The 17,490-nt window shown below is 56.7% G+C and overlaps 1 protein-coding gene across 9 annotated transcripts in view; it reads right to left on the bottom strand.

The window, feature by feature from the left end:
- Positions 1-13,743, bottom strand: part of LOC144724224 (uncharacterized) — a 41,821-nt gene extending 28,078 nt beyond the window's left edge. For 3 of the 9 annotated variants that reach the window (XM_078603169.1, XM_078603172.1, XM_078603170.1), the window contains exons 1-11: positions 11,251-13,742; positions 9,021-9,869; positions 8,266-8,301; positions 7,715-7,834; positions 6,795-6,833; positions 5,734-5,784; positions 3,299-3,352; positions 3,036-3,143; positions 2,020-2,073; positions 1,596-1,649; positions 292-336 (exon numbers count right to left, since the gene is read on the bottom strand). In XM_078603169.1, the coding sequence (XP_078459295.1) occupies positions 292-336; positions 1,596-1,649; positions 2,020-2,073; positions 3,036-3,143; positions 3,299-3,352; positions 5,734-5,784; positions 6,795-6,833; positions 7,715-7,834; positions 8,266-8,301; positions 9,021-9,869; positions 11,251-11,391 (1,551 nt within the window). In that variant the 5' untranslated portion in view covers positions 11,392-13,742. Of the gene's footprint in view, positions 1-291; positions 337-1,595; positions 1,650-2,019; positions 2,074-3,035; positions 3,144-3,298; positions 3,353-3,807; positions 5,630-5,733; positions 5,785-6,794; positions 6,834-7,714; positions 7,835-8,265; positions 8,302-9,020; positions 9,870-9,954; positions 10,094-11,250 lie in introns of those variants that run through there. The other 6 variants (XM_078603171.1, XM_078603173.1, XM_078603168.1 and 3 more) reach the window with 5 other exon arrangements.
- Between the last annotated feature and the right edge of the window lie 3,747 nt (positions 13,744-17,490).

Here is a 17,490-nt window from a genome sequence, read left to right as displayed (position 1 = left end):
TAACAGTCTGCAAACGGCTGTATGGGGATCGTTGTTGTTGTTGTACACCTGTCTGTGTGTGGGGGGGAGCGCTGGGCGCAGGAGTTGTTGCACCGCGCAACGAACCCTCCAGCCGGGCGTGGTTCTGGCCACACCACTCCCTCTTCTGCCGTTCCGGCCTTTATGGATTAATAGGCGCTATTCGCTAACAGCACTTGCCCAAAAAAGCCTGGTAAAGGCTATAGGGGGGATATTTGTGCGTATGCATCATGTGTATACTTATGTGTGCACGTGTGTTGGAGAGATCCGTACCGGCATTCCGTATCCCCCGGGGAATCCCTCGTCCCCGTCACTACCCTGGGGACGACAGAAGGTGACACGCATGGATATTTACCCTGCAGGAGTCTCGAGTCTCGCTCCCAGGAGGAGCCTGCTGCTGCTACCGTGGGAGGCTTGGCCGGCGACAACCCAGCGACGCGCTGTACAGGAAGGGATCACGCTCGAAGCTCTGCACAGATGGATTCACGAACCCACTTGCCGTGCTGCTGCCTCCCCGGAGGAAAGCCACCACGCGTACAATGGCAAACCGATTCATTTCGGCCGGGCCAGTTCCGAAGTTGGCATCCCCGGGAAAATATTTCTGTACCCGGCACATCACATCCAGTATACACCCCTCGGTGTATGGCCATGGCCACCGACACTGCGTGTGGATATCTTCATCCAGCAGGGGACTGACTAAGAGCTGCACATTATCTATCGTTTCAGTTTATAACATGAAGTGTTACTCCGGGCGCCTTGTCTTTGTAACATTTCCAGTAATTCTTTGGAAACTTCAGAGTGGCCAAAGAGCGGCTCTAGCCGAGTGTGAAGACGGCTCCGTGGCCCGTGTCACCCACCTTGCTCTCGGCAACAGCATGGGCGGTAATTACAGGGGGGGGGGGTGGGGTAGAATGATTGGGGGGGGCGCACATTGACTGCCATTCACGAATAACCCAGCGAGTCGTGGTGACAGTAGCAATGTCTCCCCCCCGCCCTTCTACTCCCCACAGACACAGATCCCCCGGGCAGCCTTAGCAGACTGTTGGGGCAAGTGCTGTTAGCGAGTAGCAGCTATGGAGGCCGGCACGGCGCACGAGGGGGTGGGTGGGTGGGTGGCCAGCACATCAACTGAGGCCAAGTCGACCTGGCTGAGACATTGGCCAACGATGGTGGCTGTGACCTCGGCTTGCCGGGTTCAGAGCGCAGCGCGCTAACCGCTGCACAACCGCTCCCTACACCACCGCACTTAACACCCCCCCGCCATACTCACACCCCCACTCACACCCCACTCACACCCCACTCACACCCCCACTCACACCCCCACTCACACCCCCACTCACACCCCCACTCACACCCCCACACACCCCCACTCACACCCCCACTCACACCCCACACGCCCCCCTCGTGCTCGAGTTGCCCTTCCCCACGTGCGCCGGTTCCCATGGCGCCGTGCCGAGTTTGCTTCTGTTTGGCAGCTCACGGGGGGAGGAGGGGGTGCGAGTCGGGGGGGGGGGGGGGCTCTAGAGGGCGGGGGGTGAGTTCCGGACCCCCCCTCCCCCCCCCATAATTGGCGTTACCTTTAATCCCTTCTCGCCTTTATCGCCAGACGGGCCCCTCAGTCCACGGAGACCCTGCACACACAGACACACAGACACACACACAGAAAGACATACACAGAAATATATACTCACAGACACACACACAGACAGACACACACAGACACACACACGCAGACACCCACAGACAGACACACACACAGACACACACCAACAGACACACACACAGAGTTTGACCACATATTAATCACTGCTGACTTCCCCCACAAAATGGTACTCATTCTATCGACCCCAGAGGGACGGATGATGGGCTGACTCAACAGCAGCAGCAGAGTTATGATCATTATTATAATAATTTTATCAGAAGGAATGTATAATTCCCCCTCTGACTTGAGCCTGTCATGGGAATGTGAAATTGCCTCTGTTGGCTTCGGTGTTGTCTTACCGCAAAACCTTTCTGCCCCTTGCGTCCCTTGTCCCCTGAGTATCCTTGAGGACCCTGCCAGGGAAAGGGGGCCAGGCAGGGGAGGGGGTGTGGGGGGTGGGAGGGATGCGCAGGTCATAAGGTCATTGGATCTTCAAACAAATAATGTGGCGATGATGTTGACGCTGCTACTGCGTTGGCAGTGGCGCACAAGCGCAATTAAATAATTATTTAATTGAAACACAACACGGTCGCGAACAACGCTGTATGCAGTCTTAAAAGCAAAAGTATACAAAAGGCGACGTTTCGGGCTATGGCCCTAATCCTTCAAAGCTCGTGGATAGAGAGGCCAGTCGATAAGAGTGAGACACCGGATTGGTTTACACCGTGGAAGGGCCTGATGGCAATTCAGTGTTGAAGCCACTTCAGTTATTGACCCAGTCGTGTACATCGGCAGATGAGTAGTTGCACTATCAGCAGCTATCGAGTAACAGACAAACCCCCTTCAATAACTGCAACGTATTTACTGCTAAAGAAACTCATCTTTATAGATAAATATGACCAGTAAAATATCGAGCAGCGCTGCTGGCGCACCGCACAGCCCCAGTGCCAAGTGGGAACGAGGCTCTGTCTTCCACACGACTCCTGGAATGGCAGCAGTAGGCCATGAGGTCATTGCACATCGTGACCCCAGCTCGGGGTGAAGGCGCAGCCCTGGGGTATTGGCCTACTCTTCCTCGCCGGCCACACGTCTTGGAGGAGGTGTCAGTAGCCACACTTGACCCCACCGCACGCGACCCCTGCACACTGCTGGGTGGCGGGGCGCAGGCGCGGGGGGTGGGGAGGACGCCGATTTAAGAAAGTTGCCCAGTTACCTAAACTGCTGCGCAGGGAGACGGAGTCGAGCCGGTGTGGTCAGGTCACCAACCATCGCACCGCGCGCCATCCCCTGTGCGCTGCCGCCGCATTGCGTTTAGTTGAGGGGGGGGGGGGCGGCGTGCTTAGGGGGTAGGGGACAGGGGGGCAGGACCCCTTACCGTGTCCCCGGGGACTCCTCGGGGTCCCGCGCGTCCATTCACCCCCGGGGTCCCCTGCGAGGCGGAGCGACCCGGGGGTCCCGGTCTCCCAGGGGGTCCAACGGGGCCCTGCGACGGGGAGCACAAACCGAGAGGGTTCAGTCGCTGTGCTCCCCCATTGCTGCTGCCGAGTTGCGGCGGTGACTCTGTGTGGAGGGGCGGGGGGAGCGAGGGGGTAGGGGGTAAGGGGGTAAGGGGGTGCACGGTGCATCCCGCTTGTCTACCTCTTTCCCCGGGTCCCCTCTGAGCCCCTCTGGACCCCGCTCCCCATCAGGCCCCTGTGAAGGAGAAGGGACCTTGTTAGTTGAACCCCCATCGTCGTCATCATCTTCATCATCGACACCATGATCATTGCCGTCACGATCACCGCCATCATGATGAGTACAATCATCAGCAGCAGCAGCCACTGTCATTTTCATCATTAACATTACAGTACAATTACCACCAGCACCATTATCATCACTGCTGTCATAACTATTTTTGTAATATTACCATCACATCAGCATCATCAACATCCTCCACATAATTTCCACCACCAACACTGCTATCATCATATTCCTCATCATCATAAATAACATTCATCATCATCAATAATCATGATGATATCTATCAACATGACCACCACCACTACCACTATCGTCATCATTAACATCACTACCACCGCTGTCATCACTGCCACTCTCTCAGCAGTATCAACACCGATCACATCATCGCCATGGTCATCCACGAGCACCTCCACGACCACCATGAGGCATGGAGTCATTGTCTGTGGACTAGGTCCGCTGGTTATTCACTTGGGTCACAGGGCAGGTGACACGCACAGCCTCACTGCCGCCTGTGTCACAGTCAGAAACACCGCGGTCATTCCCTAAACACCCCAACAACAACAACAGCTCTACAGGAAAGTGCGCAGAGAAGCATGGAGAGAGCTACGCCTGAGTTTGCACCGAGAGACGGAGAGAGGAGCACGTGGATTATTAGCGGACACACGCGGGCGAGAGATCCATCATCACGTCGGCTGACAACATCTTACAAATAAAAGAAACCCCACGTGGCAGCAACAGCAGGAGCCACACCGAGTTGTCTCGTGAGTAAATAAATAAACAACGCCATAAGTGGACTGATTGACGTGTAGAGGCGCTTTGCTGGGTCTGCACGAATCTTACATTGCGCGTGGGGGGGGGGGAAGTAATCGCCGTAATTACCACGCGATTACATCCGCTGGGGAGCCGGGGACGCGACGGCTCCACTTTATTAGGGGGAGGGGCGGCGGGGGAGAAGGAAGAGGGGCGGCGGGGGACAATTATCCCGACTCCCCGCGCCTGTCTCTCACCCGCAGCCTGGCCCGGGACAGTCTCCAGCACCGTGGCTCACGAAGCCAAAGCGACGATGATGATGATGATGGCAACAACCCGGCACGCGCACGTCCTCAGAACGTGGCTGTCCGAGCCAGCCAGCAAAACTTTTTTTTAGTCCAGAAATATAAAATGTCATGATACGACTCGATAATAGCTGAGTACATTTGGTATTGACGCCATCGTTCCTAGAGCGCAGGGCGGTTTCAGGGGGGTGATGTTGCAGTGTGTGCCATCGCTCTTCGGGGGAACATTTCGAATATGGCAAAAATTTGGACAATTGGCCGACGACTCGTTTGGAATGACGTCACGGGATCACCGAGGTGCACGGTGAAGCGGGTGGCGAGTCGGGTTGTTATCGTTCATGCTCCCGCAGTATTCACCAGGGTGGCCTTTCGGACGCGAACCGCGGCAACAATTAGCGAACGTGCTACCTCTGCGCCATCGCGTCACCACCCCGTGGAAGGATTCTTCCGCTGTTTTGACCGCTGCAGGGCCAGTGGCGTAAATTCCACGTTCCTATGACGAGGACGATGTTATCCACAGGACAACCGTTGTGGATTTCTCCATTAAGTGGCAATTTTTTTTTCGATGCCGGAGAGAGAGATGGGATGATGAGTCAAATCCCCAACCAAGATTGTAACTCGTTACCGTGGGATTGCAAGCCGCTCGCTCTGCCGCGGTGCCCCGTGACCGGGTGTGCTCTATCTGAGTCACGTGGCCGGGTGTGCTCTGTCTGCTATGACGCACGGGTCAGACACGTGGTCACCAACGATACAATGGATTAACAAAAACAAGTTCGCAACGAAGCACGAACAAGCGCCTGGGATCAATGACGTCATTCAAACTGTGACGCAGAGCTAGGCTTGGGCAGAACGCGTCACGGCCAGACGGTACGATGGAGGCCATGGTCGAGACTGACGACGGAGCGGCAGCTAAAGGAATGGAACGCCTGCCGAGAGGACGTCCACCGAGATGTAGCGCTGTGATCAGTCGTGAGAGGCGGTGGCGGCTTAGGGGGGCCTCCATCCAGCAGTGGATTGACCACGGCTGATTGACGATGACGACGATGGGAGAATGGCACTGCATGCGGAGCGAAACGTCGGACAACGTTGCCAATCAACAACGGCACCGCGCCGTAACAGATCGTCGTCTCGTGGCGTCGAGAAGGTGGCCCGCGATAAACAAAAAAAACTTGGAGGAAATTATAAAATAAAAATGTCACGATGGCGTTGACACCTGTTGAACTGTGACGGTGAATGTCGGAGGTTGTGTTTGTGGGGGGCAGGGGAGGGTGTTCTTACGGGGGGCCCGGGAAGGCCCTGAAATCCCGGAGGCCCCGCCTCTCCTTTCCTCTGCCAATCAAGAGACGGAACGAGAGAGGAGTCGGTAAAATCATCATCAAACATCCTCATCATCCTCATCACCTAATCATTCACTCCGCTACATCATCACCACCTGCAGCATCATCACCAGCAGCAGCAAAGTCGCTAACTACATTATCACAATCACCACCATCATCATCGCCCAGGGCAGCTTCAACTAATTACTCTACAGGCAACTAACATTACACAGATCCCCCGGATTGCCTTGACGGACTTTTGGGGAAAGTGCTGCTAGCGAGCACCGATGGAGGTTGGCACGGCACACGAGGGGATGATTCACATTTAAAATGTACAATGTTATTTATTTTAGCTGGAAGGGCCCATGAATCTATTCGCCTCTATTGCACGGGCATTCTGCTATGGAACATATGTTATACAATATAGATATCAGTAACAATCACCACCACCATCACCACTATCATCACCACCATCACCACCATCACCACTATCATCACCACCATCACCACTATCATCACCACTATCATCACCACCATCACCACTATCATCACCACCATCACCACCATCACCACTATCATCACCACCATCACCACCATCACCACTATCATCACCACCATCACCACCATCACCACCATCACCACCATCATCACCACTATCATCACCACCATCACCACCATCATCACCACCATCACCACCATCACCACTATCATCATCACCATCACCACCATCACCACTATCATCACCACTATCATCACCACCATCACCACTATCATCACCACCATCACCACCATCACCACTATCATCACCACCATCACCACCATCACCACTATCATCACCACCATCACCACCATCACCACTATCATCATCACCATCACCACCATCACCACTATCATCACCACCATCACCATCACCACTGTCACCACTACCATCATCATCAGCACTACCATTACCACCATCATCACCACCACCATCACCAGCACTACCATCACCACCATCACCACGGGATGGGAGTCACAACTCACTGGCCAGCCCGTGGACAGCACGCGGTAGAAGGGGGTTTTCTGTGAGCACAGGGGAGGGAGGATGACATCACCACCATCGCTGTCATCACATCAACATCATCACCACCACCACCACCACCACCGATGGCCGTCACGGCCTGACACGGCCATCAATTATCTGACATCATCGCCATCACTATCACCGCTGCCGCAACCACCACCAGCATAATCATCATCGCCACTGCCATCAACATCACCATCAACATCATCGTCATCGCCACCACCAGCATCAGCATCACGACTAGCCACCATCGTCGTCAACATCACTATCGGCGATTCATCTTCTTGGTTCTTTCGGTAAAGTCACTGTGACTACCGAAAGAACCAAGAAGATGAATCCCTGCAGTCACGGAAGCTTTAAATCGAAATGTAACTATCGGCGAAGTCTGTCACTGTCTGGCGTCATCATCACAAATCACCTTCCCTGCCACCACCACCACCATCATCATCGCCACCAACATCACAACTACATCGTCATCATCATCGTCGCCATTAGTGTCATGAATATCACCACCATCACCACCAATATGCCATCACCACCACCATCACCACCATCACCACCACCATCACCACCACCATCACCACCACCATCACCACCACCATCACCACCACCATCACCACCACCATCACCACCACCATCACCACCACCATCACCACCACCATCACCACCACCACCATCACCACCATCACTACCACCATCACCACCACTATCACCACCATCACCACCACCACCATCACCACCACCACCACCATCACCACCACCACCATCACCACCACCATCACCACCATCACCACCACCACCATCACCACCATCACCACCACCATCACCACCACCATCACCACCACCATCACCACCATCACCACCATCGCTCTCAACTTACCAAGAACTCCTCCCACTCTTCTAGGGCGTGGCTCCAGATGAGGAAGGTGGGGGGCCCTGGGGGGCCCGGGGGGCCGTATGCCCCCGTCATCCCCACTCGCCCGGGGGGGCCCTCATCCCCCTACAGGTGGGCGTGGGTTGGTGGGGGGGGGAGGAGAGAGAGGGGGAGAGAGATGGAGGAGAGAGCAGAGAGAGAGGGGGAGAGAGGGGGGAGAGAGGGGGAGAGAGGGGGGGAGTGAGGAGAACGCAGAGAGAGAGAGATGGAGGGGGAGAGAGAGGGGGGAAGGAGAGAGCAGAGAGAGGGGGAGAGAGTGGGGGTAAGAGTGGGGCAGGAGAGAGAAGGGGGGTGGGGTGGGGGTTGAGACCGTTATGAGCATTGCCCCGACTCAACCCTGCGAGCCCCAATCAGCTCCCTCGGCCACCTCGACTCCCCCAGAACCGACACGGCTCGCTGCGTGCTGAGGTGAGGGGGGGGGGGGGTAGGGCTCCCGACTCCCCATGAATGGGGTCTCTTCATGGGGGGGGTCATGGTGGGGGGGGGGGGGGTCTCACCTTGTCCCCTTTCTCGCCCATCTCTCCCTCGGTACCCTGTAGAGTAGAGAAGCACAATGAGGAATGATGCTAAACATCAATAACATTGCTTCATCATGAGCAGCATTATCGTCAATGCGTTATCACAACTTTTATAATCATCATCATTACTATCGTAAACTTTATAATTATCACTATGATCAAATATACGATTATGATTATCATCAGTATAGTACTGATATCAGTATTGTCATAATCATCACTCTGATCATCATTGAAAAGGTGATGGTGCTAGTGATGATGATGGCATCATCACCAGCATCACCATCATGTCACAATCATCACCATGACAATCATCACTAGCACTACCATTACTCTTACAATCATCACTAGCATCACCATTAACAATCATCACTAGCATCACCATTAACAACCATCACCATTAACAATCATCACCATTAACAATCATCACCATCACCATTAACAATCATCACCATCACCATTAACAATCATCACCATCACCATTAACAATCATCACCATTAACAATCATCACCATCACCATTAACAATCATCACCATCACCATTAACAATCATCACCATCACCATTAACAATCATCACCATCACCATTAACAATCATCACCATCACCATTAACAATCATCACCATCACCATTAACAATCATCACCATCACCATTAACAATCATCACCATCACCATTAACAATCACCACCATCACCACCGGGGCACGCAGCGTCACTGATCACGTAGCGTGTTACCCGTGATCCTGGGGGTCCGCGGGACCCCGATGTCCCAGGGGGGCCCCGCTTCGGCGGCAGGACGAGGGGGGGCCTTTCGGGAGGCTCCGTGGGTTCTTCTGGCTCGCCGGGGTCATTGGGATCACAGAGGTCATTGGGTTCCATGGGGTCACCGAGGGGTTCGCTGACGTCACAGGGATCGGCGGGGTCACGGGAGTCGGGCGAATCGGCCGAATCCTGGGCTTCATTGGGGTCATTGAGTTCATTGGGGTCACACAAGGAATTCGGGTCACACGGGCACTTGGGGTCCTTGGGGTCGCACTGGTCAGCAGGGTCACTGAGTTCATTGGGGTAAAATGGACAATTGGGGTCACTTGTGTCGCAGGGGTCACTGGGTTCATTGGGGTCCAATGGACAGTTGGAGCCATTGGGGTCGCATGGTTCGACGGGGTCACTGAGTTCATTGGGGTCAAATGGACAGTTGGGGTCACTGGGGTCGCAAGGGTCAGCGGGGTCACTGAGTTCACAGATGGGGTCGCCGGGGTTACAGGAGCCGGGGTCACTGAGGTCGAACTGAAATCCCTCCTGGGACCCGGGGAGGTCCTCTAGACCCGCTAATTCTCGGTGGCCCGTCCCATCTCTCCATGCACCGTCAACCCCCATTGCGAACGCCGCACGCCGAGGGAGTCGGACGCGGCGAGGTCCGGACAACAGAGGGGACTCCTGGCGAAGCGACGGGGGGTGGTCCCCTTGCCAGCGGGGGTCTGGAGCGCGCAGGGGGTCGCGTCCCGGCCGGTAAGGGGGTAGACTGGGGGTCAGCGTTGGGGTGAGCGCGGGGGGTGGACGATAATCGAGTGGCGACACCTCTTCCTAGAGACACGAACACCAACATCGTCAACATCATCATCAGCACCAAGAGAAGCATCATCATCACCTTGGTTCACCATCACCTTACATTCGAGCTCACGTGACCCCGCCGCAGTAGAGCTGCAGTGACAGACGGCTGTGGAGCGGTTTCGTGCTCGTTGGACCCGTCAGCACAGCTCCGTCTCCCCGCTGCGGTTGCTGCTGCAGCTGCAGTTGTGAGCGAGCCGTGTCACATTTGGTCGAATGCACTCTGCTGGTGACCCACTGTGCAGTCCTTCAGGAACTGCTGAGGGTTGAGTTTCGCTTGATCTGTTTGCATACTGCTGCTGCTGCTCCTGCTGCTGTGGTTTGTAACTCGTGCCCCCCCCCCAGCAATCTGCGTCAATCGTCGCGGGGCGCGGCGACTCCCTCCTCCTCCTCCTGTGGGATTTCCTCGCCGCCGTGCCCGCACGCGGTTCGGGAAGAGCGACGCCGGGGGGGGGAGGGGGCACGCGATAGGGGGGGGGCATGCGGGGGGGGGAGGGGGCACGCGATAGGGGGGGGGCATGCGGGGGGGGCACGCTTGGGAAGGGGAAGGAACGCGGGGGGGGGGGGCGTGAGGGGGGGCACGGGGGGGGCACGGGGGGGGGGGCACGCGAGGCAACGGCAGCGCTCGCGGCCTCACCGGGCCACACGGGGATGGCCGTGGGGAGCCGCGGGTCGCGACGGGACCCCGGCAGTGGGGGGGGGGGGGCCCGCGAGTCGTCTCCATGTGCCCGCTTCTCTCTCTGCGTCAAGCCCCCCACCAGACACGCGACTTCACGCTGGAGTCTCGCGCACATGGCCTCGTCGCTCCGCGAGTTATTGTTGTTGTTGTTTATCCCGCTCCTCTACCCAGCAAAGGTCTCACTGAGTCACACACGAGACTCCTTCAGGGGGCTCCTGCCGATCGCAGTCGAGGGGCGCGATGTTGCTGCTGCTGCTGCTGGGTCATCCCGATCGAGTGATTTGCAGGAACTCGTTCAACTTTGGAATGTGTTTGGGCCATTACCGGTCACGCTGCAGAACAGGCAGCGAGAGAGAACTCCTCCAGACTGCACACAGCACCGCGCCCGAGTCGGGAATCGAACCCAGACGCCTTCTTGCTGCGAGTGTCACCACCACGGCGGCACCGCCCTCCCCATTGTGACCCCCCTCCCCCGCCCCTCCCCCCGTTGAGACACAGACGGAGCCGGTGCGTCAACGCTTTCAACACCACGCGCGTGGCCAAAACGACCTCGCGTGTGTGTGGCACGACCCTCTTGAGTATCAGTCGTGAGACTCCGAGTGGGGGGCACCGCTACGATCGCAGTCCGCGCCGCGGTGGCGTCACCAGAGCGCGCTGATGCCGCGAGACGCCTCTCACCTGAGCGACGCGTGATCCGCCAACCCCCAGGGCCCACGGGGTGAGCAGCAGCAGCAGGAGCAGAGGGAGCCACAGCGGGGCCCGGGAGCTTCGATCGCGCCTCGCTGTGCCCCCTCGCGCCGCACCCGGGATCCAACTCATGTCTCGGTCACTCCTCGGGCGGGTCAACTCCACATGCCGAGACAGCCGTTCTCGCGCGAGACGCGTCGTGTGTCTGTGTGTCTTTGTCTGTCAACTTCTGTGGGTGTGTTTGTCTATTTGTGTGTCTGTGTGTCTGTCTATTTGTGTGTCCGTGTGTTTGTCTATTTGTGTGTCCGTGTGTTTGTTTATTTGTGTCTGTGTGTTTGTCTATTTGTGTGTCTATGTGTTTATCGACGTGTCCGTCCGTTTGTCCTCCTTGACTTGAGTGGTGTCGATCCCTGACCATCAGTCCCGCCTGCCTGTCTGCTTGCCTGCTGACTTGCCAGTCACTCAATCGGTCAATCAGTCCGCCTGCCTGCCTGCCGGCCTGCCGGTCACTCACTCAGTCACTCACTCACTCAGTCAGTCCGCCTGCCTGCCTGCCTACCAGTCACTCACTCACTCAGTCAGTCAGTCCGCCTGCCTGCCTGCCGGCCGGCCTGCCGGTCACTCACTCAGTCACTCACTCACTCACTCAGTCTGTCTGTCTGCCTGCCGGCCTGCCAGTCACTCACTCAGCCAGTCAGTCCGCCTGCCTGTCGGCCTGCTGGTCACTCACTCAGTCACTCACTCACTCAGTCTGTCTGCCTGCCCGCCTGCCTACCAGTCACTCACTCAGTCAGTCCGCCTGCCTGCCTGCCTGTCGGCCTGCTGGTCACTCACTCAGTCCGCCTCCACTGCCTGCCTGTCGGCCTGCTGGTCACTCACTCAGTCAGTCCGCCTCCACTGCCTGCCTGTCGGCCTGCTGGTCACTCACTCAGTCAGTCCGCCTCCCCTGCCTGCCTGTCGGCCTGCTGGCCACTCACTCAGTCCGCCTCCACTGCCTGCCTGTCGGCCTGCTGGTCACTCACTCAGTCAGTCCGCCTCCACTGCCTGCCTGTCGGCCTGCTGGTCACTCACTCACTCAGTCCGCCTCCACTGCCTGCCCGTCTGTGTGGGTCTCTCCGCTCGCCCGTCCACGTGCACCGCGCGGGACACGCCTCGACCGTAGACGGAGCGGGAAGGGATCCCGAGGAGAGGAGGGAGGAGGAGGAGGGGGAGGAGGAGGAGGTAGATAATGAGGGAGGGAGGGAGGGGAGTTAATGACCACTTGAGAAGGGACTCGCTCCGCCCTCCCACACTAACTCTGCCCCCAGCCCATTACGAGCGGGGGTGATGGAGGGGGCAGGCGAGCTGGGGGGGGAAGGTGGATTAGGGGTGGCCACCAGGAGGGACGTGGGAGGATCTTCCCAGTAATTAATAATTAATCGCAGCGATTAAGACATTCTCTGTGGTTTATGCGCAACCACGAATTAATAATAACATCCCGCCAGCATCGCCCACGGCCTCTCACACAGGGCTATTTAGGTTTATTATTTATTATTTTATTTATGTGCCCACGAGAGCCGCACGGAGTCGCAGGACTTTATTTCAGGAGGCTGCTGCGGCTGCTGCTGCTGCCACATTGGGTGTTTATTTTACGATGTTGTTCATCCAATGAATGATGAGTCGTGTTTATTATTCTTCACGTGGGAAGGAGCCGGGAGATAACCCCACGCCTCTCCCCGCACAGACGGAATAAACAGCTGGCGACTATCCCACTTGCTGTACCGCCTTCTGACTAACGAGCCAAGACACGGCACATCCTCGACACCCACCCTCGGCATGGGCAGCTTCACACCCCATCTGTGCGTGATCCACCAACCCTCGCTGCTGCCTCCACGGTGCTGGGTGACAGGCCACGTGCAGCGTGGCCACCACCACGCTGTGCGCACACGGCAGTGCACTGCTTGGACACGGGCTGCCAAACCTCCATCGATTGGCCCCAGCTGACTCCCGTTAACTAGGAAAGTTGACCGCAAACTCGGGACCGGACTCTGCCTTGTGGAAGATTTGCGCGAGGTAGGAGCGTGTCACGTCCATCGTGATCTTGCGGCCAAGTGCACATTTAGTGGCACACTGCACGCGCCTGATGACTCGTACGCCTCAAATCCACACGCCAACACAAAGCTCCCCCGTGTAGCCTTTATCAGACTGTTGAGGCAAGTGCTTTTCGCGAGCAGCACCTATGAAGACCGTCAGGGCACACAACGGGGTGGGTGTCCAGCACCATGCCCGGCCGTATTTGTCTCTCCAGTGGCGATGTTTACACAAGGCGCTAGGTACTCATTTAAGGCTGACTCGACCTAGGGGATCTCCAGGACCGATTCAGACATGCGTCACCTATATTGGCTGTGAGCAGCGTGCGTTAACCACTGCGCCACCGCTCCCCACAAAAAAACACCCCACACCCAACACTAAAACGAATCGCACCACCCCCCCTACCTCCCCGAATAAACACCCCCCAGCCTCCACACACCGACACATACCGACACACCCACAGAAAAACAAATAGGCAAAGGTATCCCGTACAGGCTGCAGAGACTGTCGGGGCAAGTGCTCTTAGCGAGCACCTATGACGGCCCACACAACACACAGACAAGCACTACACACACACACAATTGCACCCTAATTATATCCGCTCTGCACGTGTATGGCGAGCTGGGGGAGGCAGGGGGCTCCGTATTAAGTGACAGAACAGCCGTCACGCACGTGCGCGCGACTCAGCGCTCCGGAACAGTGGGCGGTGGTCGAGACTCGGAACGGATTGGCAGCAAAAGGAGGGAAATTCATCACCCGGAGCACGCGGCCTGCTCTTAATTAGCGCCCATTCCTCGCATGATCGGTGTTTACATTCATACATCAAGCGAGCAATGACTGTTAAGAAAATATATTTTATTTATTTATTCAAATACCCCCCCCCTCCGACTTAAAGTATGTGGAAGTGCGCAAAGAAGCACGCTTGGAATTGCACTCCGAGCCAGAGAGGGGAAGGCGTGGAGGGGAGACGTGGGGGGGAGACGGCGCAGTGGTGGTGGCCCGTGGTGGAGACTCACGGCGGAGAGTGGCAGCCACAAGGAGGATCCACGCCTTGAGGACGCTCCGAGCGGAGACGGAGCGACAGTGATGTAGATGGATTGTGAGAGATGGCGACGGCGTGGGGAGGCCTTCATCCAGCAGTGGAGAGGATCATGATCATGACCATGACAGGTCTGGTGGCAGTTAAAACAGCAACGCTCCCAAAAAGAGACGTAACATTCTAAAACACTCTTCTTGGGCATAAACTCATACACACACACGCCTTTAGTTCCTCCAGAAGCTTCTGAATGCAATCCCTGAAGAAGCTCCCAGCACGTGGCGCGAAACGTCGGACATAGTGCCGAACGCCGCGACCACCCAAACGCAGCACGGCGCCGCACAGCAGCGCAGCCGCCAGAACTCGCGCAGCAGAAAACGGCGACATGGCTTGGTTGGTCGAGGCGCTGGCGGATTACTACATCGCACGATCGACCACGGCGGGTGGGCCTCTATCCAGCAGTGGAGTGAGCATGCCTGCTGCTCCTTCTGATGATGGTGGTGGTTATGATGGCTGGGGGTGGATATCTGAAGCCGGGAAGCATTCGCCCCAAGTCGCTCCTCGCCCCAAGTCGCTCCTCGCTCCCAATGGCCACGCGGCTCCTTCCCGGCTTCCTCGCTGTTTGCTTTTCTTGTTGCTAAAGGCAGCGGGTGGCTAATGAGGTCAGGGCTCCACCAACAACCCAACCATCACCACAACCACCACCAAAATAACCACAACCATCACCAGCAGCACCGCCATGCACCACCATCATCATCATCAAAGCAGAGCTGGAGAGCTCTGGGCGTTACGGGTGCTTTGACCAATCAGAGTTGATTGGCAATTAATTGCTCGCTAATTGCCTGGACACGGCGCTCCCTGCCGCAGCTGCATCAACACCCCGCCGCGTGCCCACGTGCGTTCCCAGGACCCCCCCCCCATCCCACTCCAGAGCCATGGGGGGTCCCACTCCCCAATGCATAGGGACCCCCCTAGCGACCCCACTACTCCAGACCCCCCACGAACAGAGGGAGGGGGCTGCTGCTGCTACTACTACTGCTGCTGCTTGTTGTTGTTGTTATTGTTGGTAATAACGGCGTCATTTTACCCAGAAAAACGTCGACGAGTCTCAAGACTCTTTGGGTCAGGAGGGTCCTGCCACACTGGGGGGGGGGGGGGGTGCTTGTCCCGTGCTCTTCATGAGCCACAATACGACTTATTGCGTCATCATAACCATCTTCATCAGTAACCATGGTCAAGCCACTGCTGGATGAAGGCCTTCCTCATCCACCGCCGACACCTCTCACGACCCAGCGACGTGACGACCCTCCCACTCCTTGCCCGCATCTTCACTCTCACTCCTTCGGCTGCGCTGCGCAAACAAATCGGCGTGGTCCTGGACAACGCCAGCAACACAATGCATCAGACATGTGCTTCCTTCCCATATTTGTCTGTCCACATAAACGAAAGGTAATTTTTTTACACAGATCCTTTCGATAACATTAAACAGAATAATTTTATTCACGTGGTAAAAGCAGAGCTCGGAGGAGAAGGTGCAGGAGGGGCGCGGTGAGTTGTGAGTGTGGGATAGAATCAGAATCTGTATTTTTACCGGAGGAATCCGATGAGCTATAAAGCTCTTTTTCACAGATGTCCAGTAGGGCCGGGTCAGCACATTACAACAACACACAACACACACACACGATAGAGCAGAGGGAAGGTAAACACATCGCTTTATAAAATATACAAATAAAACTCAACTATTTTTATTTTACCAGGTATGGGCACCCCCTGAGCTATTAGCTTCGGAAGCGACATGTTATCATCGTGTGGAAATTTAAAGTAGCAAAAATAATTATCCAAACAATCAAGACGCATGTTTCTGTTGGCTCGAGCCATCACATCCCTCGATTCCTGTTACGCAACTCCTCAACTGGGGGGGGGAGGGGGTGGCGAGCACACGCCCAGGGTGACATGACTTGGGCATGACGCCCCTCCTCACATTACAACATCGTCACGATACCCTCTACATTCAACGTCTTCCAGCGCAGGCCACGCGTCTTCTCACTGCGGGGGGGGAGGGGGGGCCTCGGGAGGGGGGCCTCGGGGGGATGGGGGGGGGGGCCTCGGGGGGAGGGGGGGGGGGAGGGGGGGGTCGGGGGGGGGGGGCCTCGGGGGGGAGGGTGGGGGCTCGGGGGGGGGGGTCGGGGGGGGGGGCCTCGGTGTGCGGCGACTCCACTGCTCGGACTCGAGCGGGTCGTGGAGTCCAGTGAGTACCTGGTGCGGTGGGAGACAAAGGCGGCCGGGGATGGTACTGGCCACCAACCCCCTCGTGTGTCGAGGCGGCCTTTCTATGCGCTCGCCAACAGCACTTGCCCGAACTGGCTGTTAGGGCTACACGGGGGATCTTTATACTTGTGATGTCCTCCCCGCTGAAACCCGACCACACTGACCCCCCCCCCCCGAGCCCCTCCCCCCGCATGGCGAGCCTTTGAAGAGAGAAGAGTCCTTAGCAGCGCCTGGTCAATTAGCCCTTAATGAGCTCCGCTCAGCGCCAACTGATCATCCATTACAGCCACTGCGGAATGAGCGGGGAGTGAGGCGCGGAGTAGGGGGGGGGCAGCAGAGAAAACGATGAGAAGGGTCAGAATAACCATGAAAAATGCGGCTTGGATTTTGAAATCCAGGCCGCATTTTTCATCGTCCAGTCCGGTTGTGACATCCAGGTCAAGTTTTGAGATTCAGGCCGCGATTTGTGAGCCAGTCCAGGTTGAGTGTTTAGTTTATCGTTACCCTCCGCACCTACGATTCGCACTGTTGGAGAGGTTCGACATAGATAGTGGTGCAGGTGGGGTTGAGGAATCCAATCCGCAATTATATACTCCATGCCAGGTTTTGTGATCCAGCAAGTGCAACTCGAGTCGACCGAGTTGGCTGAAGTACGAGCGGCGTTTCGCGATTCAGGACGGGTTTTGAGATCCAATCCAAATTTTAGGATCCACGCCGAGTTTTGATATCCATACCAGGTTTGTAGATCCAGTCCTGGTTCCGAGGGATCCAGTCGGGGTTTTGAAATCGAGCTGCAGCTCACGCGAGCGCGGGACGGAACCACGCCCATCTCATCTTCATGGGCTATCAGCCAGTCG

Source organism: Lampetra planeri, chromosome 20 (assembly GCF_965212315.1).
Source record: "Lampetra planeri chromosome 20, kcLamPlan1.2.h2, whole genome shotgun sequence".
Taxonomy (NCBI): domain Eukaryota; kingdom Metazoa; phylum Chordata; class Hyperoartia; order Petromyzontiformes; family Petromyzontidae; genus Lampetra; species Lampetra planeri.
Note: the sequence above shows the minus strand (reverse complement) of the source record. Positions and strands in the feature narration are given on the sequence as shown.